The sequence below is a fragment of the Barbus barbus genome, assembly GCF_936440315.1.
Source record: "Barbus barbus genome assembly, chromosome: 7".
NCBI classification, from domain to species: domain Eukaryota; kingdom Metazoa; phylum Chordata; class Actinopteri; order Cypriniformes; family Cyprinidae; genus Barbus; species Barbus barbus.
The window spans coordinates 25,999,253-26,024,698 of NC_136735.1; the positions used below are offsets into that span (position 1 = coordinate 25,999,253).

At 37.9% G+C, this 25,446-nt stretch overlaps 1 protein-coding gene across 1 annotated transcript; it reads left to right on the forward strand.

The window, feature by feature from the left end:
• The first annotated feature begins 93 nt into the window (after positions 1-93).
• LOC306872637 (carboxypeptidase E) lies at positions 94-24,855 on the forward strand. Its single transcript, XM_079421289.1, has 9 exons — positions 94-506; positions 17,058-17,254; positions 19,407-19,574; positions 19,953-20,070; positions 20,789-20,971; positions 21,701-21,840; positions 21,995-22,094; positions 23,429-23,547; positions 23,631-24,855. The coding sequence occupies exons 1-9, from the start codon at positions 266-268 to the stop codon at positions 23,727-23,729; spliced, it is 1,365 nt and encodes a 454-aa protein (XP_079277415.1). The 5' UTR covers positions 94-265; the 3' UTR covers positions 23,730-24,855.
• Positions 24,856-25,446: the final 591 nt, after the last annotated feature.

Consider the following 25,446-nt stretch of genomic DNA (forward strand, 5'->3'; position numbering starts at 1 on the left):
ATACTTCACACAACACCGTAAATTCGGTCGTCGTTTCATAAGCCACGCCCCTGCAGGGGTAGCACCGTGCGCGTGTGTAATCTTCGCGCTGCACGTCCGCGATTTCACGCGCGTCCCCGCTGCTAAACAGGTACTCAGGACTTGCGCTCACGCATCAGTTCTGCGGTTCATACAGGACACGACAGAGAAAACCAGAGAGGCAAACACACAGAAAAGAAACAAGAGACAAACAGTCAGTAGTGCTAAGAGAGACAAGACGGGAGCGATGACGGCGGCGGTGTTTTGCGGGGCTCTGCTGATGCTGGCCCTGGCCTCAGGCGGGGATGCTGCGGGGGCAGGAGGAATCTCCTTTGAGTACCACCGATATGAGGAGATGCGGAAAGCGCTGGTGTCCGTTTGGCTCCAGTGCCCCTCCATCACCCGCATCTATACGGTGGGCGAGAGTTTCGAGGGTCGAGAGCTGCTCGTGCTGGAGATGAGCGACAACCCCGGGATCCACGAGCCTGGTGAGAGATGAGCATTAACTATGACAGATTATAATACAGCAAGACACAGCATCGTAGCATTAACTAATGAAGCTCCATAGAGCAGCGGAAGTGAGTATTTTCCTCTGTGTGCCATGTTTATCCATTCTACATGACATTACATTAGGCCATTAATCGATAATAAATCTATTAAAGGGGGTTCTCCAGTTACAGTCGCCCTTCCAGTGAATAACCACCTTTGTCATATTGCATATTTTTTTATATTTATTTCACGTTTTATCCTCTTTGCTGACAATACATTTGGTTCTTAAACGAGGCGAAAACAGCCTCTGCGAACGGAGACATCTATTGCTATTACATTAAAATTTGCGAAGTCCTGGTCTCTAATAGGCCTGTTGAAATTGAACAGGCATTGCCTTAGAGACTACTTTGCATAGTCACAATGGTGTGTACCGATTCATTGAAATCATTTGATATAAATCATCTCTGCTCTCTGTGATGCGCAGGTGCGCTTTGGTGTGTCTGCGCGCTCACGGAGATGTGGTGACAGCAGCACTGTGCGCCATTTTGCGAGAGTTGCAGAATGAATGTATAATTGCAGATAGTATTTTTGCTGTGCACATGCAATCTTTATGATAGGCCTACACTGTGGTAATTAAGGTTGGACTAATATAGACTTAAACATGAAAGTAATATTCATACGTTTGTGTTGTGTAGGCCAATGTAGGCTACTATGGTTTTAAATCCTTGATCTGAAGCTGTATACTAATTAGTTCATTTAGTGTGCTCTATTTAGATTTTGGATTGTACTTCATTTACAGTCTGGAATTAGGCTGAATGATTAAACTAATCGCTGAACACCTCATAGTGAAACCTACATGGAGATGCATCAATTATTTAGGAGTGTTCATTTTTGGTCATTTGTATTCTGAATTCAGTACATGATTGCTGAAACTCAATTGGAGGATATTATGCATTCATTATATCTCTGTCAATTAAACACTTTTTTGGGGGTCTAAACAGGCCTTTATATACAATGTCTGTGTGACATTGGCTGTTGTATCATCAATATCCTCAGAGATCATTTGACTTCGATAAAACAAGCACCTATATCTTTACCCTAGGCCTGATTGAATTTCGGTAACACTTTATTTTAAGGTGTCCTTGTTACACGTTACATGTACTTATTATTATAATAACACTTAATTATGCATAATTACATGCAAGTAACCCTAACCATACACTAAGTACATGTAGGTGATATTTATTACTCAGTACTTAAATGTATAATTAAACTGTAACAAGGACACCTTAAAATAAAGTGTAACCTGGATTTCTTTTGATTAGTCATTAATTAACATTAGCTAATACATTAGATATCATGAGCTAACAATGAACGATAAAGTGTTTATTAATCTATTGGTTCATTTTAAATTCTATATAATAATATATTATTCACATTACAAATGGAATAAATTAATGAAAAAATAAGCTCGATCGATAACAAACTAATTAACGAACAGTGTTGGGGAGTAGCTAGTTACATGTAACGTAATTTAATTACAAAATAAATGTAATTGTAATCAGTTACAGTTACTGAGAGAAAAAAATGTGTAATTAAATTACAGTTACTTATGAAAATGTTAACGATTACAAAGGGGCTTCATCTGAATATTTTCACACACATACAGTTTTAATTGACTTCTCTAAAATATGAGAAACCAATGTTTCACTAGTTTAGGATACAGAATAGGACACTTATTATATATAATGCTTATTCGATAATTGTTTTATTTTCTGTTTGGGTTTATGTAAATGCTTTAATTATTAATTATTATAAATGCTTTAAGATGAACTGTTTTTTTCCAAGGCATCATTGCATGCCAGTGTTTCATATAATAGCTATCCAAAGATTTGATTTCATAAAGAGTATCATAGCTATTAAACTATATCTTGTCATGATTGTAAATCAGTATTTAACCTCAGAATGATCTTAAAGTAAAAAGAGTTGCTAAAGTCTGATTTTGTGTTGGCTGTGCTTTCAGCTCAATTATTGCTTTAAATAATTGCCTGCTTTAATTTCCACTTGAAAACATTAGAAATTTAGAAAAGTAATCAAATGTAATCAGTTACATTACCTTAATAAAGTAATTGAAATAGTAACTTGTAATCTGTAACCTAAAGTAACTTCCCAACACTTTAAATTAATAAATACTTCAATTATTATTAAATAATAGTAATACAAATTTTAAGAATATATATTTAATCTATTATAATTAATTGACAATAATAATAACAGATTAACAAATGCTGTAAAATTGTATGTTATTGATACCTAATGAATTAATTTTTACTGTAACATTTTGTAAAATGCAGTTTAGCTATTAGAGCTCACTCCAGCTGTAGTCCCTGGACATATATTATAAAATAATGCCGAATATCTCATTTATTTTGAAAATGCTAAAGTCATGCATTGGATTTCTATTATTGACACATTGTTCATATGTTGACTAAGCAAAACTCATTCACAGTCTTTTGTTGATGGTGAGTTCTGTGTGTACAAGTAAGAGTAGTAAGACGGGGAGCTGTTATCCTAAAGGTAGGGCCCCTGTTCCTTAAATAGTGTGGTTGGCTCTCCATATGTGTGTTTGCATAGATATGACTCATTGCATTAAGGCTTTTATTGCTACCAGATGAGTTTCCAGCACCACCCACACCCTGTAGCTATGGGCAACCAACTGCACCTCAGCAGCAGCGTACAGATGCGAGAGAGAGAGAGCGAGAGCGAGAGCGGGATATCAAAGAGAGGCCCCGTCGCCGGTCGGGTGCACGCTGCTAGTGTGGAGTGTTACGGCTGGGCAGAAATAGCAGTTACCCTGGAGACAGATCAGCTTAGCACCATGAGCCATGCGCTTCCCTGTACTCAGTCAGATGAGGAAGAATTAGCGTGCAATGCCGTCTGCCACAGGGGCTGGGACGCTCAGAAACAGGCCATCTGGTGCTCTGCTGAGTGAGCATGTGACAACACCTATATCAGATACACACATTCACACATATGATAAGATCTGGCCTTTTTACTGCCTCATTTCAAAGCGTTGTCTTAAGCTTTTCGAACTGATCAAGTGTTTTGTATATATTGATATATCTCATATGTATATTTTCACTTTGCACTTTCCACAAATGTGACCCTGGAGCACAAAACCAGTCTTAAGTCGCTGGGGTATATTTGTAGCAATAGCCAAAAATACACTGTATGGGTCAGAATTATTGATTTTTCTTTTATGCCAAAAATCATTAGGAAATATTGAGTAAAGATCATGTTCCATGAAGATATTTAGTAAATTTCCTACTGTAAATATATCAAAACTTAATTTTTGATTATTAATATGCATTTGGACAACTTTAAAGGTGATTTTCTCAATGTTTAGATTTTTTTGCACCCTCAGATTCCAGATTTTCAAATAGCTTTATCTCGGCCATATATTGTCCTATCCTAACAACCATACATCATTGGAAAGCTTATCTATTCAGATTTCAGATGATGTATAAATCTCAATTTCTGAAAAATGGACTCTTATGACTGGTTTTGTGGTCCAGGGTCACAAATACACTTTTTTACTTTTAAAATTACTTATTTTATTTTAAAGCATTTGAGGGACACATCCCATCCCACATTCCAAATAGCATTCACTGTTGTAAAAACAATTTATAATTTTTAAGTATTAACTAAATGTACAACATGTTATATTTTGTTGTACAACCTTATTACTGCATGCATTTTCCCATATGAAAATTCAAGTACTGCAATTAATATCAGTCCATTCACTATTTTTTGCACACATGGTAGTGTTTGGTATGGAAGCCCGTTTCCACCACTGAACAAAAAATAAAAAAAAAGGTTATTGCGACTTTTTATCTCACAATTCTGACTTTTTTTTCATAGAATTGTGAGATATAAACTCGCAATTGCGAGTTATAAAGTCAGAATTACGATTTATAAAGTCACAATTGCGGGATAAAAACTTGCAATTCTGACTTTTTTTCTCAGAATTGTGAGATATAAACTCGCAATTGCGAGTTAAAGTCCAGTTTTGAGGGGGAAAAAAGACTGTTCTCAAAAAAAAAGTCAGAATTACGAGTTTATATCACGCAATTCTGACTTTTTAACTCGCAATTGTGAGCTTATATAAGAAAATTAAATTTTTATAGTAGCAGTCTATGGAAGCCATGGAATAAAAGAATAAAAAAGGTCATTTTGAGTTTATATTTCAAAATTCTGACTTTTCTTGCAATTTCGAGATTATATCTCACAATTCTGATAAGAAAAATCAACTCGTTATTCTTTCTTTTCCCCTCGATTCAGAATCATGAGTTTATATCACACTTCTGTCTTTTTTCCTCAGAGTTGACAAACTTGCAATTGTTGAGTTAAATTGAGTAAAATCCGAACTTAGAGATATAAACTTGCGTTTACAAGAAAAAAGTCAGAATTGTGAGATGAAATAGGTAAATGTTAGGTAAAATGTTATATTTCATGCTGTAACTGTAGGGCTATTGCAATATGTCTGCATATGTAAATATTATGTAAACCTAAATCAAATTTATGCTTTAATCAGAGCAGGTTTCATCCATAGTCTGTCCATTTAAAAATCTGCGTTTAGTATCAAATGGTGTCTTTGATGACAGAATTGTACAAAAGTGATTTGCATTCCGATTCTGACATCCAAAGGTACAATAATATATATTTTGTCTTATTTCATGGATTCTACTCGTTTCCCTCCACTTTTTATTAGTGTTTTTCTGCCACCACATTTGCACACAGCTGCAAGTGACGTAACTATGACGTCTACTCCAACTTGGTCTATTGGAAAATATGAATAGAACATAAAATAGCTCATTCACAGTAGTTTGACCCCCTAAGGTTAATCACCATTTTCTGAAAGGTTAAGAACCTCTTTTCACTGACCATTTGTTTTAAAAAAGAAGAATGGCATGCTCTATTCATGGAAAGTGTCATATAATTCTATTTTCCACTGTATTGTACATTTATGGTACAGAAAAATTAGAGCATATCTGAAGCAACTGAAGCTCTCTGTCTCTTTGTGGTTTTTTGCACAAGGGGTGTGAAGAAAGTGGTATCTTCCAGTGAGCGCAAGTTCATTAATAATACATGCTAGAGGGATTCCACATCTGTTTTCATCTCTCTCTCCCTCTTTTATAGATCACATCATCTGTTTTAGCAGATTATTGGTTATTTTAGACAGGAATATAGTTTAGTCTTTGAACAGTGTACAGCATTCTGTATGGATCAAACCTTTTTATGATCAAATAATTTTTATCTCCCCCAAATAACCATCATCTCTGTGGTCAGATCTGTTGTTGAGATGCGTCTTATGTCATACATGGCCTGACCATTTGTGAAATATGTGTGCGTTTCCACTGAAGAAGTGTGCTGAATCAATTATTTTGAATTAATGGTCTCCTTTGGTTAACATAGCCATGGAAACCAGGATTTCTTCTACGTTAATGGTACTGTTTGTTTATGTCTTTAAGAGGTTATAGACTTGCGTCATAAGCACACGTTTAGTAGAAAGGAAAGGATATAAGAAAGAACAGAATCAAACCTAATGCTGAATGATTCAATATATTTACATTTATAATTAAATGTAAATAAATACTTTCTTTATTTGAGGCTGCAGTTTTGATATTTGAGGTTTCAGAGAGGAAGAGTCTTTGATGCTATGTAAATAATGTTGTGAGTATTTGTCATCATGTGGTAAAATGAGGATCAGAAAGATTAGTATAAAATCCTTTTCTCCCTTCCTCCTCCTTTTCCTCTCATGAAGATGAGACAGCAGTTTCTGCGTTTCTCATCTTTGGGCTCACTGTTCTCTCAGTGTGTCTCTCTCTGGCTAAAACACAGCAAGAGAGATTGCGAAAGGGCAGTCTGCTCCAGTAAACAATGCTGTGCTAGTGTGTGATTTGTTTTTCAGAAGAAATCTGCATTTTGTATTAAGGAAAATCCTTTGCTTTCCCTTGGAATCGACACTTGATACCGATTTTGATAATTAATAGCAGCAAACCTGTTGTTAAACGCATCTTTTTTTGAATTGCTATGTGACTAGTTAGTTTGGATATTTTTCCTTCAAGTTTTAAAAGAAACCAAAGCTGATACCGAATTTCAAAACCCATGCATTCCTCATCAAGCTTCTGTTCTGCAGTGTTCATATATAATACTCTGGTCTTTGAACGGCACTTGGCCAGTAAGATTAGAAGACTCTATCTTCTATCTATCGCTTGAGTAAAACACAGGTGGATGTTAAAGTGAAGAACACCAGATCGCTGCTGTGGCATCTATAAAACATCTTTATTGCATGTTATTGTGTTTCTGTATGCATTAAAAACTAAATGTGCGTACTGCAAATTAATACTTTTATTCAGCAAGGATGCATGAAAATGGTCAAAATAGAAATCTTAAATTATAAATATCTTAAATGTCTTCATTTGTAATTTAAGATCTCTATAAAGGCTGCTATATTAAATTTTCTATTCATTAGAGAATCCTGAAAAATTGTATCACAGTTTTCACAAAAAAAGCAGCACAAGTGTTTTCGACATTGATAACCACCAAATCAGCATATTAAAATGATTTCTGAAGTATCTAAATACAAACATAAAAATTGAAGTCATTTGAATTTTTACAGTATTACAGTTTTTACTGTATTCTTGATCAAATAAATGTAGCGAAATTTGATTAACTCCTTCAATTTATGAGATTAATTGTTATTTACTGTATTTATCAACAGTCCTAATGTATATATTTATCTTACCGTGAGACCCAATATACAACCTACATTGGCTTGCTGAAGGATTTATGTTTGCAGGTTGGTCTGTGATATTACATTTTTATTCAAATTTTTTATTTGAGGCACATAGTTGCAGATATGATTTCCTTGCATGTTTACCAAACCTTTGGTAAATGCAGATACCACATTTAACACTGATTTAAACCAAAGTGACTTGTCTTATAAACAAATGTGAGTATACACAAATAATAAAGCTATCGTGAGGTATATTGTCCTAAATGAGGTTAACAGATACCGTGTAACAGTTCTCATCTTTCTCTTGACGTATATATTTTCTTTGTGAGGAAGGGAAAAGAGAGGTATGAGGGATAGAGAGGTAGTAAACAAAGCAAGGAGAATGTTAATGAGATGAGATGAGTGTGTGAGAGATGGTGTTGATGTTAAAGAATATGTTTAGAGAGAGAAGTGATGTACATGGCTTTGAAATGTGTTATTTTAGCCTTTTTGTTTGTCTGTTTCACTGATAGATTAGAAGTTTTCCCCCTTTCCTGCCTGCACCTCACTTCATCTGTACAGCAGATGATTTCCTCATTACTGCTATCAAAACAGCTTTGCTTTATTTGGATAAGACAGACATATAAAACTGTGTTTCATAATAAAGGGGAAGTTTGTTCCTTACAGTCTGTGTGGGATTTCACACTGTTTGTGTTCATCCTTCGTTAACCTGATGCATCAGTTATTTAATTTTGGAACTAGGGGTGTAAAAGCTTCCATTGTCAAAAACGGTTTGACTCTGAAAATTCACAGCATCACTTATGGAATTTACTTTAATAATACCCAATGTCTTACATGTTCATTTATGTAAACTAGTGAAGATGATTATCAGTTTGACTGACACGATATATAGTCTTTCTCTCGCTCTATATATTTACATTTAAGACTTTTAGCAGATGCTCTTATTTAACAAAAGAGAAATTTCAAAAACAACATAACTATTTATAACTATAATGTTATAAATATTTTATCTTATTTTAATATTTATAATGGATATTATATTTCTAGTCTCATTTGATACATGATATCTCATTTATATTTATTGCAGAAATAAAGCAATTAAAAATCTTCTCTATATCAGATTATTTTCATCAGTGAATGCCAATATTTCATCACAGTACAAATTGTGACAAAATATGACTTGCAACTAAACAAACAAACAAAAACTAATTTTGACCAAAAACCAAAAAACAAAAAAGTTTGAATTTAATTTACATGTATTTTATCTTTAGGTTGTTGATTAAAAGTTAACGTGAACGACAAATTCCAAGTATTACCTCATAGATTTAGTCTGAAAAGTATATTTTATCTTTGCTGTGGGTGCAGTATAAAAACAATATTTATTGCATGATTGCATTGCTTATCAGCTGATATTAAATATATTTTAAAAACTTATTATATATTAATATTATAAACAGCACATCCTGTCATATGTTTAAAAAAAATCATTTACTTTCAGTCTCTCACTTTCTCAAACACTTTATCTCAGACACCTACCCATCTACACACTCGCGCACACATTACACATTCAGACGCACATTTCCTATGGACTGGCCTGGGAATACTTTGCTTTGACGTTAACATCTGCAAAAGAGTTTGGCGGTAATTTCATTTTAAAGTAATTGGAGCTTCAAAGTCTGGTTGTAAATGTGACAGGGACATACGTCCTTATTTAGGAGCTTGAACACACACACACTGTGGATATTTTGCACATGCTGCCCTTTAATTGCGAGATGTAGAATATTTAGATGTTCAGGGGAAGCAGTGAAATAGATGGCTAAAAAAGGCCAGAGCCTGCAAGGAACCCTGCTGAATAAAACAGCTCTTCCATCTGTTTCCAATCTGTGTGCATAGCAAATAAATGTGCATTCAGTACTGTATGCCTTTGTGTTCTTGCTTAACTGGTGCGTTGGCTTTTCTAAACTGGTCTGTCCAAAGTAAGATCCCATGTCCTATATAAACTGCTTAAATATTATATAATGTTCACTGCGCAATGGCAGGTAAACATTGCTTGTGTGTTGTGTATATGTGTAAGCTCTACTTTACAATAAAATGTCAGTGTGGTGTGCTTATCAGGCAGAAGAGTTCTCAGAAGATCATGTTTCTGAGATTAACAAAGAAAAACGTCTAGTGTCCTTTCCTGGCCTCTGATGATTTGTGCATGTTACCTGAGGGATGAAGTGTGTTTGCCTATGTTAGTGCACATGTTTGAGCATGGGATTGTTGGGGAGGGTTTAAGTGGGTCAGGGCTTTGTTGTGTGAAAGCAGAGAGGATTCTGGAAGCTCTAAGGACATTACCTGAGCCCATGTTTACACTGGGTTTAGTGTTTGCAGCAGTTGATATATAATATTTGTGGGGGCCTAAAATATATGTGCATTTTTTTTGTAAATGCACATATATTTTACCATACACTACCATTCACAAGAGTGGGACTAATAGATTTTATTAATCTTTTTGAAGGAAGCCTTTTCAAAGTTTTTGTATAACTGTTTCTATTTTAATATATTTTAAGATTTTATTTTAAGCTGAATCGTCAGCAGACTATTATGGATGCCTGTTTTCCACTGAATTAAAAAAAAAAGGTAATTGCGAATTTTTGTCTCACAATTCTGACTTTTTTCACAACTGAGTGTACATCTTGCAATTCTGACTTTTTTTTCAGACTAGCATGATATAAACTTGCAATTTTGACTTTTTTCTCAGAATTGTGAGATATAAACTTTGAAGTTGGAAATTAAGTCAGAATTGCCAGTTTTATATCTCATAATTCTGACTTAATTTCTCTGACTTTCATTTCTCAAAATTCTGACTTTATAACTCACAATTGTGGGTTTATATCTCACAATTCTGACAAAAAAAACTAAGAGATGAGAATTTGAGGGATGTGAACTCGCAATTATGAGAAAAAAGACAGAACTGTTAGATTAAAAGTCGCAATTTTATCTTTAATTGAAAAAAAAAAATCCAAACTTTTGAACAGAAGTGTATATGTAGTCTAAACTAATTACTAAATCCACATTTTTAAATTCCAAGATAGTGTTATAGAAGACACAGCAACATGCTATAAATATACATTTAATATTACACATAAATTTTTTCAAAGTAATATTTTTAATACTTACATTTTATATGAAACAATATGCAAAACAATTTGTATAATCATATTTCATCAGCTAAAATAATATAAAATATGAGTATAAGCACTGCATCAGCTTTGAAAGGTTAAATGTGTGGGGAAGTTGTTACATCATTTGATTTCCACCAGAATCATTCAGCTCACTCTAGAAACAAGGGGAGACCAAGGTCATTTAAGTAAACAAATGAGACAATGTCTTATGCAAACAAAGGAGCTGCTTTTGAAACGGAAAATAAGGGAACATTAAAAATAACCAAGAGGAAGTCTAAAATCTCATGTAAAATGAATAGAAAATAAAAGAGCTCATAAAATTGTTACGGAAGCAGACTTCACACAAAGAGATAAGAGGTAAGGTTTATTTACAGATGAGCAAAACAATGGAGGCTGGATTGGTGAGTACTGAATGCAGATAGGCCTTGAATGCAGAGATAAGTAAATCACTTGACTGTTGTCTTGACAGGAACTCGTGGACGATGAGAGAACCACACACCTCACTCTAAACTGAACGGCTTCGAGGATGAAGAACCAGGATCCAGGACACGGATGAACAACACTCGGAGAGAACACAAGAGGCAAGTACACAGGCAGGTAGGTCGCTGAGATAGCATACAGGAGTCCACTTCGTATGAACGAGACCGGACGTCTGAGAGTAGTGAGGTGTGTGGTTTTATAGTGTGGATTGATGAGGTGCAGATTACGTGCAGGTGTGCTCATTAGAACTCAGGTGAAGGTGCTCGTTGTAATTGGCTGGTCTGAGAGCCTGGTCGATCTGTGACATTACCCCCCTCTCCACGGCCCGCTCCAGAGGGCCGAAAACCCCGACGTCGTGGTGGTCTCCCCCTTCCTCTGGGAGCTGGACGATCTGGGTGAGTAGAATGGAATTCCTCATGTAGAGTTGGGTCTAAGATGTCATCTCTGGGGACCCATGACCTCTCCTCTGGACCATAATCCTCCCAGTCCACAAGGTACTCCAAGCGACCACCACGGCGCCGAGAGTCCAGGATTTCCTTCACCTTATAGATAGCCCCATCCTCCAGTATTAGCGGGAGAGGGGGTTCCTCACTTGGACCAGGCTCTGTGGAGGGATAAACAGGAGAGTGATAAGGTTTCAGGAACTATACATGAAAGGTAGAATATATTCTGTATTGTGGGGGTAACTGCAACTGGAAGGTGACCGGGTTGACTTGTTTCAAGATGGTGAAGGGACCAACATATCTGGGACTTAGCTTTTTGCAGGGCAGGCGCATTCTGATGCCTCTCGTTGACAGCCAGACCTTCTGTCCCGGTTGATACTGTGGAGCTTACGAAGGTCTGCTGTCATCTTGCGCCTGCGCACTGCTTGCTGGAGCTGATGGTGAGCATCATCCCAGACCCTCTCGCTCTCTCGGAACCAGTAGTCGACCGCAGGCACTTCCGATGGTTCCCCTGACCAAGGGAATAGCGGTGGCTGGTAACCGAGTACGCACTGGAAGGGAGTGAGTCCAGTAGAAGCCTGACGTAAGGAATTCTGGGCGTACTCGGCCCAGCCAATGAACTGGTTCCAAGAGTCCTGGTGGCTGTGGCAGAAGGTTCGTAGGAAGCGACCGATCTCCTGGATCTTCCTCTCCATCTGCCCGTTCGTCTGGGGATGATAACCAGATGATAGACTTACGGTCACACCTAGGAGTTTAAAAAAGCCTTTGCATACTCTGGAGATGAATTGTGGACCTCGATCAGACACGATGTCTTCTGGAATGCCGAAGTATCTGAAGACGTAATTGAATAACAACTCAGCCGTCTCCATGGCTGTGGGTAGGCCCCTAAGGGGAAGAAGTCGACAGGACTTAGAAAACCGGTCAACAATCACCAATACACAAGTATTACCGTCTGATGCAGGCAGGTCGGTGATGAAGTCTACTCCTAGGTGTGACCATGGACGGTTGGGAACGGGCAGCGGGAGGAGCTTGCCTGCTGGTAAATGGCGAGTGTCTCTTGGACATGACGCATTCTGCGCAGCCCTGGACGAACCTTCTCACATCCCTGGCCATGCTGGGCCACCAGTATCGATCTTTCAGCAGCGAGAGGGTGCTGTTGGTCCCTGGGTGGCCAGTGCCCAGAGAATTGTGAACGGAGCGGATGGTCGAAGTGCGTTGTGTTCTGAGAACATACTGCATACCAGGCATTGGCAGGAGTATCCGGCTCAGGACTCCACTGAATGGGACAGCCAATGATCTTTTCTGGAATGATTGACTCAGGTTCTTTGTCGTTTTCCTCAGGAGCATGTATACGGGACAAGGCGTCAGCCTTTACATTTCTGGGTCCTGGACGATACGTGATAGAAAAGTTAAACCGGGTAAATAAGAGTGCCCAACGGGCCTGGCGGCGATTGAGTCTTTAGCATCTCGTAGGTATTGCAAGTTTTTATGGCCTGTGAGGACTGTAAAAGGGTGTTGCGCACCTTCCAGCCAATGCCTCCATTCCTCGAGGGCGAGCTTGATAGGCAGGAGTTCCCGATATCATAATTTCTCTCCGCCGGGCTGAGTTTCTTGGAAAAGAAGGCACATGGATGGAGTTTGGCTGGATTCCCCTGCTACTGAGATAGCATGGCTCCTACCCCTGAAGTGGAGGCGTCAACCTCTACAATGAGGGGTCTCTGGGGATCAGGATGCACGAGGATAGGAGCGTGGCAGCTGGTGTCCAGGACAGAGACTTGGGCCTATTACGCAGAAGGTTGGTGAGGGGACTGGTTATGGCACCGTAACCTTGGATAAACCTTCCATAGAAGTTGGCGAAGCCTAGAAAATCGCTGGAGTTCCTTGATGCTGGTTGGCACCGGCCAGGTCCGGATTGCATCCACCTTCCCGTCGTCCATTCGGATGCCACCACTGTCAATGATGTATCCCAGGAATGGTACAGAGGGTTGATGGAATGAACATTTCTCGGCTTTGAGGAACAGATGGAACTCCTTCAGTCGCTTTAAGACCTCCGCAACGTGGTGGCGATGTTCGGCTAAGCCCCGAGAGTAAATGAGGATGTCATCGATGTACACCAGGACGAACCTGTGTAGATACTCCCGGAGCACCTCATGCATGAAATCTTGGAACACGGAGGGGGCGTTGACAAGGCCATACGACATAAATAGATATTCATAATGGCCGGTAGGTGTAACAAAGGCTGTCTTCCACTCGTCCCCCTTGCGTATCCAGATTAGGTTGTACGCGCTGCGGAGGTCTAGCTTCGTGAAAATGGTGGCACCACAAAGATGTTCTAGGGCTGCTGGGACAAGAGGAAGTGGGTAGCGGAGTTTTACTGTAATGTTGTTTAATGCCCGGTAATCGATGCAAGGCCGCAAGCCTCCGTCCTTCTTGGCCACAAAGAAAAAACTTGAAGCAGCAGGGGAGGTGGAAGGGCAGATGTAACCTTGCTTAAGAGCCTCACTGATATACTCCTCCATGGCCTTCTGTTAAAGAAGTGATAGGGGGTAGATTTTCCCCTTGGGCACTGGCTCACCTGGTTGGAGATCAATCGCACAGTCCCATGGCTGATGAGGAGGTAATTGGGAGGCCTTCTTCAGGCAGAAAACATCTCTGAAGGGGGCATAACAGGTGGGTATGTCGACTGGACTTTCTATGGATGTAGAATTCACCGGGATCTTCTGAACAGCTCGATTGAGTGGTTGTGGGATACTTGGGAAACAGTCTGGAAAACAGTTAATGCCCCACTTCAGGACTTCCCCGGTGCGCCAATAGATTTGGGGTTCATGTTGTACAAACCACGGGCGCCCGAGAATGATGTCTGTGTGTGCTCCCTCCAGAACCAGTAGGGTGATGCTCTATTCATGCAACTGACCAATTCTTATTTGAACAGGACCGGCGCTGTATCTGACCGTATTTCGTCCGATGGCCTTTCCCGTTATCGAGTGGATTTGGAAGACGGTCTGGTTGGCAATGGTCGGGAGTTTGAGTTGGCGGCAGAGGCTCCCTGAGATGAAGTTCCCGGCGGAACCGGAATCAAGAAGGGCTTGCACTGGAATGGAGACGTTAGAGGCAGTAAGCATGACTTCAGCTGTCAGCGACTTCATATTCTGAGTAATGGGCTGAATTACACTCACCAAAAGTTGAGGTGGGAGAACTGGGCATGTGGATCTTATATGCCCACTATTTCCGCAGTAAAGGCACAATCCATTTTTCAGTCGCCTCTGCCGCTCAAAATCAGACAGATGAGTATGATCCGTTTGCATAGGTTCATGGATAGGTTCTGGAGGGAGGCTTGCCTCTGGGTGGCGGAAGGGAGGAGAACAACGGCTCAATGATGGCTGTTCAGCAAAACAGGATTGCATGCGTGTGGAGCAAACCTTGACGATATGTGGTGAGTAGGGATCTCTCATTCCATCCACCGCCAGGGTCCTAAACTGGAGGGCATAATCAAAAATGGAACTGGTACCCTGGCGAAGGTGATAGAGTTGATCGCTGACAGACGGATCACCCTCTACTCGGCCAAACACTTCGCGGAAGTGGGTCGTGAAACTACTATATGATTGAGTGACGGGACCAGACTGAGAAAATAGTTTCTGCCCGCTGCAGCGCTTCAACGGTTAGGAGAGACACTATGAAGGCTATTTTAGACATTTCGGTGGGATACAGATGCGGTTGCATATCTATGTTCAGCGAACATTGCAGGAGGAACCTGTTGCACTCCTCCGCCACACCAGAGAAGGGCGCTGGTCTGGCCATGGGACTGGAGATCATAGGTGCCGAAGAAACAGTGGTTCCGGTGACTGGGGTGATCGGAGGTGCTGGTGGTGGTGACTGAACAAGAACTCGTCGGAGGTGGTCCACGAGTTCCTGAAAAGGGTCGGGATTGCTCATGCTGTACCTTCGGTGGGGTCCGGTCTTCTGTTACGGAAGCAGACTTCACACAAAGAGATAATAATAAGAGGTAAGGTTTATTTACAGATGAGCAAAACAATGGAGGCTGGATCGGTGAGTATTTAATGCAGATAGGCTTTGAATGCAGAGATGAGTAAATCACTTGACTGTGTTGTCTTGACAGGAACTCGTGGACAATGAGAGAACCACACACCTCACTCTGAACTGAACAGCTTCGAGGATGAAGAACCAGGATCCAGGACACGGATGAACACAACACTCGGAGAGAACACAAGAGGTAAGTACACAGGTAGGTAAGTACACAGGTAGGTCGCTGAGATAGCATACAGGAGTCCACTTCGTATGAACCGGACCGGACGTCTGAGGCCCCGTCCACACGAAGACGCATTTTGCTGTATACGCATACATTTTTTACCGTATAGGCGTTTCGTCCACACGAATCCGGCGTTTTCGAAGAGTGAAACCGATCATTTTTGAAACTGGGTCCCAGGGTGGATAAATTTGAAAACGCCGTTTTCACGTTTTCGTGTGGACGGCGAATCCGTATATTTTCTGATACGATGACGTCATCAGCCCACGTCTCGCCCCTAATCAGACACCGCTACGTCACATAACAGCAACAACAACAACAACAATGTCAGACTACGTGTCTGTGTTCGTGCTGCAGAACCTACTGAGCTCATTAGCTTTATTAAAGCAAAATCTTCTGCTTTGTGTGTTAGTTTGTATTCAGCACGCAAGGTTTACGCACATGGTCCAAGTCTTCTTCTCTGTTTTTTTGTGTATCTCTGTGGCAGAATTACAGCGCCACATATTGGTCTGGCATGCGTACTACATCGTTTTCAGTCAGTTTCAGTGATTCCGTGTGTACGCAGATATTTCCTGAGACGACTCCGTGTTTACGAAATTTGAGGCAAAAAAAAAAGATCGGATAGGGAGAAATCTGGCTTCGTGTGGGCATAGCCTAAGAGTAGTGAGGTGTGTGGTTTTATAGTGTGGATTGATGAGGTGCAGATTACGTGCAGGTGTGCTCATTAGAACTCAGGTGAAGGTGCTCGTTGTGATTGGCTGGTCTGACTGCCTGGTCGATCTGTGACAAAAATATTTAGTTTGACCTACCTTAAGTAGAAATGGCTTATCGTTTCAGGCCTTATTGTACCCTATTTGTGGAAAGTGACAAGTATAATAAAATATTTAATTATGTGTGGATATTTTGATCTGTCTTTGTTGAGCTGATTTTCATTGGTTATATTTTGAAATGGTTGACTTTATTTATTTAGTGATTTTTTTTTTTTTTACTTTAAAAGCCCAAAATATGATCAGCAAGTTATGTACTTCAATGGTATTTTATATCAAATTTTTCATTAAATATGATATTTTATTAGACATTAAATTTAAGTAAAATTTTTAAGTTAAGTTTTTTTTACAGCCTTTCTGTTTGTCCTCTATTTGTATCATAATAGTAAAATACATCATAAAATGTCTATAATAACTGCTAAATGATTGACAAATTGTCCCAGACTTTACATATGATCGATACTGGTTATGCTGTCTTTGACATTTATACATGTGATTCATACACTTTTTAAAAGATAATGCTTAAAATAAACCTGCAAGGCATCATTTAGTTGTAATTTTTGTCGGTTCATTTAACACACATGTGCATACAGTATCGTGTCATTAACTGTGCTTGTTTTTGTGTGATAGGTGAGCCGGAGTTTAAGTACATTGGGAACATGCACGGTAATGAGGCCGTGGGCAGAGAGCTGCTCATCTATCTGGCTCAATATCTCTGTAATGAGTATCAGGAGGGCAACGATACCATCATCGACCTGATCCACTCCACACGTATTCACATCATGCCCTCCATGAATCCTGACGGCTTTGAGAAAGCAGCCTCTCAGGTAAGCACACACACACCTTACACAAGAAGAAGAATATAAACAAAATGCAGGTGTATCTTTGGTTTTTGGTGTTCTGTGTTCCAAATGGGCCTAAAATGCAAAAATAAAAAGCCTAATTAGGGATAGTAAAGATCCATATCCAAAACCACAAACATAAAATAAGATTTCAAAAAGTTAAAAAAAAGGTTGTAATTAATGTACACAGTATATTGAAAATAATAAATACAATTAGAAAATTAGTCTTGGCTGCTGCTGCAAAGCAAGTATAGGAACTTGCTACTGCCAATACATATGCCGATACGGTGCTGTGAGTATTTAAGATATACTGCTGCTGCACAAGTAGCATATATAATAACCCGTAGCAGACCTAGACAGGTGGAGCTGGGGAAGGTGGAGGTTTCAGAGGAACTCCACCGAAACTCTTAAATTTATACCGGTTTATTGTGTCTACTGGTATATCGCCTACCCCTACTATAGTACTGTTTTGATCTATTTGCTATTTGCAATGGTTACTATTTGTCATACTGTAATTTTTTTCATGAATTGTATTAAAAACCAATTAGGGTTGACTAGCAAACAAAATATTAATTATTAATTTTATTAATAGTATTATATAGAAACTAAAACAATCTACTAAAAACAAAATCATAGATAATAACAAGTGAGGTTTCAATTAAATTTTGACCACTGAACTAAAAAAAAAATCCCCAATTTCCATTTAAAAAAACTTTTCACCTTACTTCAGCATAGAGTTTTGTTGGCCGAATGCAGTGGTGCTGATTTCATAACACTTTACTGTGGTTTACCACATCCTTCTGCAGTCTGTACTCACACAAGTGTGGGCTTTGACATTTCACGACACATTTGACATATTATAAACATGAGGTCCCTGGACTTTTAGTTTCACATTTGTTTAGGGGAAACCAAAAGATTATTAAACACCTCACTGGGATGTGGTTTACCATACTGCTTTACTGCTTCAGCTGTGATAAATTATAAATGATCTATCCTGTCCACACACCAAACATGCATTGTCTCTGGGTTTTTCTGTTTGTTTCAGAGGTGAATGGAAAGTCCTGTCCTGGCAAACATGAGCACAAAGTTTGCATCTTTTATGGGAACTGTACTTTAAAAACTATACAATTATTTCAGTTGGACAGAGAGGATGACAGAGGTCACAGATTGGATAAAGTGATCATGGATGATATGGGTTTTATTTGTATGTTAAAACAGTTATGGTTGTATTCAGACTGCCTCGTTTAGCCAAACTCACTTTACAAGACTCTGGCATTTCCTGTAGTGTCTGAAAAATGACGAGTAACCAAAGTGATTTTCTCCTCAGTCTGAAACCTAGTCTCCACTAAATCTAATCTGAGTCTGTTCAGCTTTCACCTGTTTATGCTATGTCTGCCCTGCCAAAAAACTTAACCCCCCCCCCCTTTTTTTGAAGGTTTGCTATACTATTCAAAAGTTTAGGGTCAGTAAGATTGCAACAAAAATGGCAAAAATCTGTCTTAAAGTATTTATTATAATTATTATAAATATGAATACACTTTCTTTCAAAAGTTAGGGGTCAGCAAGTTTTTAAGACATAGTTGATAGCATTAGTGACTTTAGTTGTTAAGCTCAAACACACACACACACACACACACACACACACACACAAATTTGTTTCTGTGAATTGTGCGGACTTTACATAGACTTCTATTACTTTTATACTGACCAAACTATATTTTTTATCCCCTAACCCAAATCCTAAACCCCTTACAGAAAACCTGTTTGCATTGTTACACTTTCAGATAAACATCATTTACTATTTTTAATAATGTTTAACAGCAGGCCGGTCCCTACAATGTCAAAAATGTCAGGTTTTACTATCCTTGTGGGGACATTTGGTCCCCACAATGTAGCATAAACAAGTATACACATGCATACACCAAATAAGTACCTTGAAAGTCAAAAAAATGTAATTTACTGAAATGAAAGACTTTCATAAAGATTCTTTAAAAGTTCTTTTTTGTTACAAGAAGAACACACTTTTGGGACAATTTTTCGTTTTGGAGTGAACTACTTGAAAATGGAGATCTTACTTTTTTTTTTTTAAAGATTGTGTTAATTCTAATGGTATGATTATTATAATATTTATGTGCAGCCTGGTGAGATGAAGGACTGGTTTGTGGGCCGCAGCAATGCTCAGGGAATTGATCTGAACCGGAACTTTCCAGATCTTGATCGCATTGTCTACATGAATGAAAGAGAGGGTGGAGCCAACAACCATCTCCTGAAAAACATGAAGAAAGCTGTGGATGAAAACACCAAGGTGAGAGAGCATTTGATCAACTATTTGTTAAAGGAACATGCCACTATTTTTGAAAATAGGCTCATTTTACAACTCCCCTAGAGTTAAACAGTTGAGTTTTAACTTTTTCTAATCCATTCAGCCAATCTCTGGGTCTGGCGGTAGCACTTTTAGCGCAGTTTAGCATAGATCATTGAATGGGATTAGACCGTTAGCATCTCGCTCAAAAATGACCAAAGAGTTTCGATATCATGGCTCTTCTGTAGTTACATCGTGTACGAAGAGGCAAAAATAGTGGCGTATTCCTTCAAATATTGCAGCATGGTGTTAGTAGTGTTACACATTTTGGAGTTTTTAGACTGGTAAAATTATTATTTTTTTTACTTGTGTGTGTTACAGCTGGCACCAGAAACTAAGGCTGTCATTCACTGGATTATAGACATTCCATTTGTCCTATCAGCCAATTTGCATGGAGGAGACGTGGTGGCCAATTACCCGTATGATGAGACACGCAGTGGTGAGAAACCACAAGCATACACAAAAAACAATCACATACAAACATATACATTCATGTACATTCTAAAATAGAGATTAAGGATATGATATAATATTTATTTGGGGTCAGTAAGATTTTTTGAAAAGAATTGATCATTTACATTGGTTCAAATAAATCCTGTTCTTTGTGTAAATAAAGGAATTCTGAAAAATATATCACTAAATGTTTCCACAAAAATATTAAGCAGCATAACTAAACATTGATAATAATGAGAAATGCTCCTTGAGCACCAAATCAGCATATTATAATGATTTTTGAGGATTATGTGATACTGAAGACTGGAGTAATGATGCTGAATATTCAGCTTTACCCTCACAGGAATAAATAAATTTTAAAAATACATGTTATTTTTTAAATGTATATTAAAATAGAACACTCACAATATTACTTCTTTTGATCAAATAAGTAACTTTGAATAGCAGTGTAATATAATAGTAACCCTAACCCTTATAAACACCTACAGTATTTGCATCATTCAACATAATTTGACCTATTAATAGACCTTTTTTACTAGTTGGATTTAAAAAAACGTTACCAAAAATGTGGCCCAAATGTGGACCAAGTATAACCAAAATCTTTACAAGTATAGTCAATCAATTAGTTTCATGGAATTAAACCAGGAAAATTTATAGAATTTGATTGCCTATTTGCCTGTTTTTTTCCTCTGTTTGTCCATCAGGTTCTACTCATGAATATAGTGCTAGTCCAGATGATCTGGTGTTTAAGTCTCTGGCCAAGGCCTACTCCAGCTATAACCCAGTGATGTCTGACCCAAACCGGCCGCCATGCCGCAAGAATGATGATGACTCCAGCTTCAAAGAGGGCATCACTAATGGAGGAGCCTGGTACAGTGTGCCTGGAGGTATAATGCACAGCTTCAGGAAATCACTAATGTATTGTATTAATTGTGCTGTACATTGATTTATTAGAAACATAATAATTATTGTTATTAGTATTTCGCACAGCATAATAATGTATTGATTGTGCTGTACATCTTTATGAACGAGTTTATATGGTCAAAGCCACTTATTTTTCTTAATTGATTAGTGATCTAGAAATAGTGCAGAATATTAAATATTTCATTTCAAATTTTCAAAATTATTGTTAATTATTATACACTTTTATGAAATCTGAATTATAATAATTATTTTCAATTTTCAATTTGGACCTTGCTGTATGATGCTATGTAATAATATGTCTCAACAGGACATTGTCTGATGTATTTATTTAAGGGCTAAAAGCAGAAGGTTTAATACCAGATTTAAAAAAACTAATAAAACAAAAGGCATGGGAATTAATTTGCCTAAAGCTAGTAATCACATCTAGAGAATTGTGTGCTTCCAAATTTGTGGCAGCAGTTTGGGGAGGGCATCTTTGGGATAAACTGAAATGGCCATTGAAGGCTTCACCCAACACCAGTTCCCGACCTCACTGATGTTCTTTCAAATCCCCACAGCCATGTTGCAATATTTAGAGGAATGCTTTCCTGGAATAGTGGAAGCTGTTTAAACATGGGGACCAACTGAAGGTGAACTATCCCTTTAATGTCACTTCCAAACCTTTGATCTTTCCCTTTCTCTCTCTCTGTCAGGTATGCAGGACTTCAACTATCTGAGCAGCAATTGTTTTGAGATCACTCTGGAGCTGAGCTGTGATAAGTTTCCTCCTGAGGACACACTCAAGCAGTACTGGGACCAGAACCGCAACTCACTGGTCAGCTACATAGAGCAGGTACAGCCGAATCCTTTTCTTTCTAATGCCTAGTTTTTGTTTGAAAATGCTGTCAGGGAGAGAGAGTTGTTTTGTTTTCTGTAAAGCTCAGACTCATGAGTCAGGATTAGAAGGAGGTAGTTTCATCCCTTTTGATCCCTCATGTCCTTCACAGGTTCACAGAGGAGTGGCGGGATTTGTTCGTGATCTCCAAGGGAACCCCATCTCAAACGCTTCTATTTCTGTTGAAGGAATTGACCACGATATGACCACAGGTACACAAACAAGCACATGTATACACACAGCAATTTGAAATTATTTAAAGGCTAGGCACAACTAGCATCATCAAACAAAAACAAAACTATAATAATAATAATATATTTCTTATAAATAAATTAGTCAAAATTAGCATGTTAACGCAGGCGATTAATTTTTCCAATTTAATGGCATTAAAAATATTTAAATCTGTTAACGCAGGGGAGGAGCTAGTGTTGGCCACCTCACTCACAACTGCTGCTTCTGTCTCTTTTTTCTTGACAAGAATTGTGTTTATTTAGATGCAGAATGCCTTTACGAGCACATCAAAAGGCAGACTTTACAGACACGCACTTCACCTCAGCGTTGCGTGCTTGTAGCCTGTACTCTGCAATTGCACGCACAAATGTGGCGCTATGCGCTGTAGCCTGTATCATTTAATATTAAAGCACAAATGAAACTACAAGCATGTGTGGCACATCCGCGTCACTTTCAGCAGAGGCAGGTCTTAGAGAAATAGCAGCCAAAAAACCTAATAACCCAGCTGCTGTGATGTCTGTTAATCAAAGAACAAAAAAAGAGGAAATCAATCATTTGTGTAGCTTTAAGGATTCATCTATATTTAATTTAGAATTTAGTGTTTGATAACTTTATTCAGCTTCTGTATATTTCCTACTTGCTAAAGGGCACAGGTAAATATGACATTTATTATAATGGGTTTATGTGAAGATTGTTTTAAATTCACTTAAATGTTAAAATCGATAGCTCTCAATTACACTGTAATGTTGAATGGCTATAGTCAATGGTTAAATATTAGGGAAAAAAATAACAATTTCCTAGGGACATTCAGTCATAAAAAAAGATGCCATTAAACAAATATTAAAAATATACTGTCTTTATGTTGTTTCTACATTAGGTTAAAATATTGAATGTGATATTATTGCAATATAAAAGTATATTCAAAATTGTTCAATTGTAAACTTGTTAGGTGGGAATAATTTCGGAAAAATGTGGGATTAATTAGTTAATTGTTTTGACAGCACTAATATGTCTTTTTAGAGTTGCTTTACATCTAAGGTTTCATAATTGATGAGTTAAACACTGATATTTTGCATTCAGTGAAAGCTATTTTTAAAAATATTTTAAATATTATTTTATTATTATTATTATTACAGCAAAATATTATAATAAAAAACACTTGTCTCTGTGAATCAAGCTGGTGCATAAAAATATACACTTTCACCTTTTACTCTACCACCAAGTTAGTGTGTTGGTCTGCCCTCTTGTGGCCATAATTTGCCCCTTTTGGAAGTAAAATTTCAAACATAATTCACTCTCCTTATTTTTTCATTAGCTAAGGATGGCGATTACTGGCGCTTGTTGGCTCCTGGTAACTACAAAGTGTCAGCATCTGCTCCTGGGTACCTCACTGTGGTCAAGAAAGTAGCTGTTCCCAACAGCCCTGCTACACGGGTAAACACAGACCCTCTGTTCTCTCACTCTTCTCATTATATCTAACATCCTATTCTGACATCTCTCATTTTTCTCACTCTCAGCTGGATTTTGAGCTGGAGTCGCTGGAAGAGAGGAAGGAGGAAGAGAAGGAGGAGCTCATGGATTGGTGGAAAATGATGTCAGAGACCCTCAACTTCTAGCTTAACCTGAGGCAGGCACCATCACAAGCATAATGGGTGTAATATATTTATTGTTGTCGTATGTGTGTGCTCATCAACTTAAAATAACATAATTCAGTTTGTTTTGATTGTTTTACATTAGAGGCACTGCATTTGAACATATTTACAACAGCCATATGCGCATAAGCCATTCATACATTTTAACAAAGACAACCTGTGTTAAAGCTGGGCTAAGTATTTGCAGATATGATTGTCCTTGTAAATATGGATGAATACATGTATTGCCACTAAATGAAATACTATGTAGGTTTGGTGAAGTGCCCCTAATGTAAAGTTGATCCTATTGCACTGTTTTTGCGATTTCGATCAACCTGGTTAATGTTATTTTAGAGCATTGTGTATCATCTGCCTGTGTTTCCTGCAGGCATGCAAAGGTTATTACATATAATACTGACAGAAAAGAATCACGCATAACACAGAAAGTCGATATTGTGGAGGCCGATCTATTACTCTTTTGTAATGTTGTGTTTTACATTGATATTGTGAGATTATTTTGTAGCTATGGTCACCAATCACACCAACCAATCAGAGAACACTGTGTTGTGATGAATGTACATGTCAGCAATGAACATTACTATGTATTCTGATCGAGATTAATTATGACTGAAGCCAATGTAGACAGGACTCATTTACACCTAATCACAAGTTTCTTTCTGTTCAAACACTGTCCTGTGGTCTTAAATAACATTATGCTTGATGTTTTGAATGGGAGTGCTTTTGATAAACCTGTTTCATTTACAAATGCTTTAATAATTATAATGCTGAATATCATATCCAGACAATTGTTCAGATGAAAAGAAAATGAAAGAGGTTATCAACTGAACTCCTACCATATGTTATAAGAACTATATAGGAAATTAAATAATTATGAACATAATGATAGATGATAGCTATAAATCTTTCATTCACATCTAATTTTAACCCAAGCGTAAACTTTCGATATTAATGTCATGAAATGGCATTTCAAGTCAGCTTATGTATTTCTCTTTTGAGACTTAAGTGGTATGTCTTGTATAGGAATGTAATGATGATTTAATTGAATGATTCAATTTGCAACCAAAATAAACTTCCCTTTCTGTTGTCAGTCAGCTTCTTGTATTTCAAATTTTTGTATGAGATAAGCCTACCATCACATCTGTCTGCCATCATATTAACTGCAAATGCTAATATTTGTAATAATTAACATTAAAACGAATGTAAAACTAATGCAGACTTTAGATACTAATCAGTAACTTAATTATAAATTTCAATTGACTCATGCTCAGTCAACATAAAAAAAAAAAACAATGATAATATATTGCAAGCAGAGTAAATATCTTAAGTCCTAACCTTCATGAGTATCCAATATCCAACAATTAAAATCATTCAACAGTCATTTTGGTTATGAAAATGAAAGCGAACACCCTTTAATAATTATTAAGTAGAGACTATGGCTGTTTCTCAAACGGAAGGCTGCATCCTCCAGAGGTCGCATCTGCATACGTCATCAAGCCTGCTTTATTTCAGTTAACTGAGCATTACATTCACGAGTCAAAAGCATTTTACAACAATTTACACTTAACTAAGAATAATGGTCAAATTTATAACTGTTAATATTCTTTATGACGTATGCAGCCTACAAATGCGACCTCCTTTTTTCTCTCCATTCTGTCACCGATGGAGTTTTGGTTCCTTATTG

What these genes read in the sequence shown, in the direction of transcription:
- LOC306872637 (XM_079421289.1), top strand. Translation starts at nt 266, where the DNA reads ATGACGGCGGCGGTGTTTTGCGGGGCTCTGCTGATGCTGGCCCTGGCC. An exon ending in CTGGTACAGTGTGCCTGGAG is followed by an intron (nt 20,972 to 21,700) that starts GTATAATGCACA and finishes TCTCTCTGTCAG; the next exon opens with GTATGCAGGACTTCAACTAT. An exon ending in TGACCACGATATGACCACAG is followed by an intron (nt 22,095 to 23,428) that starts GTACACAAACAA and finishes TTTTTTCATTAG; the next exon opens with CTAAGGATGGCGATTACTGG.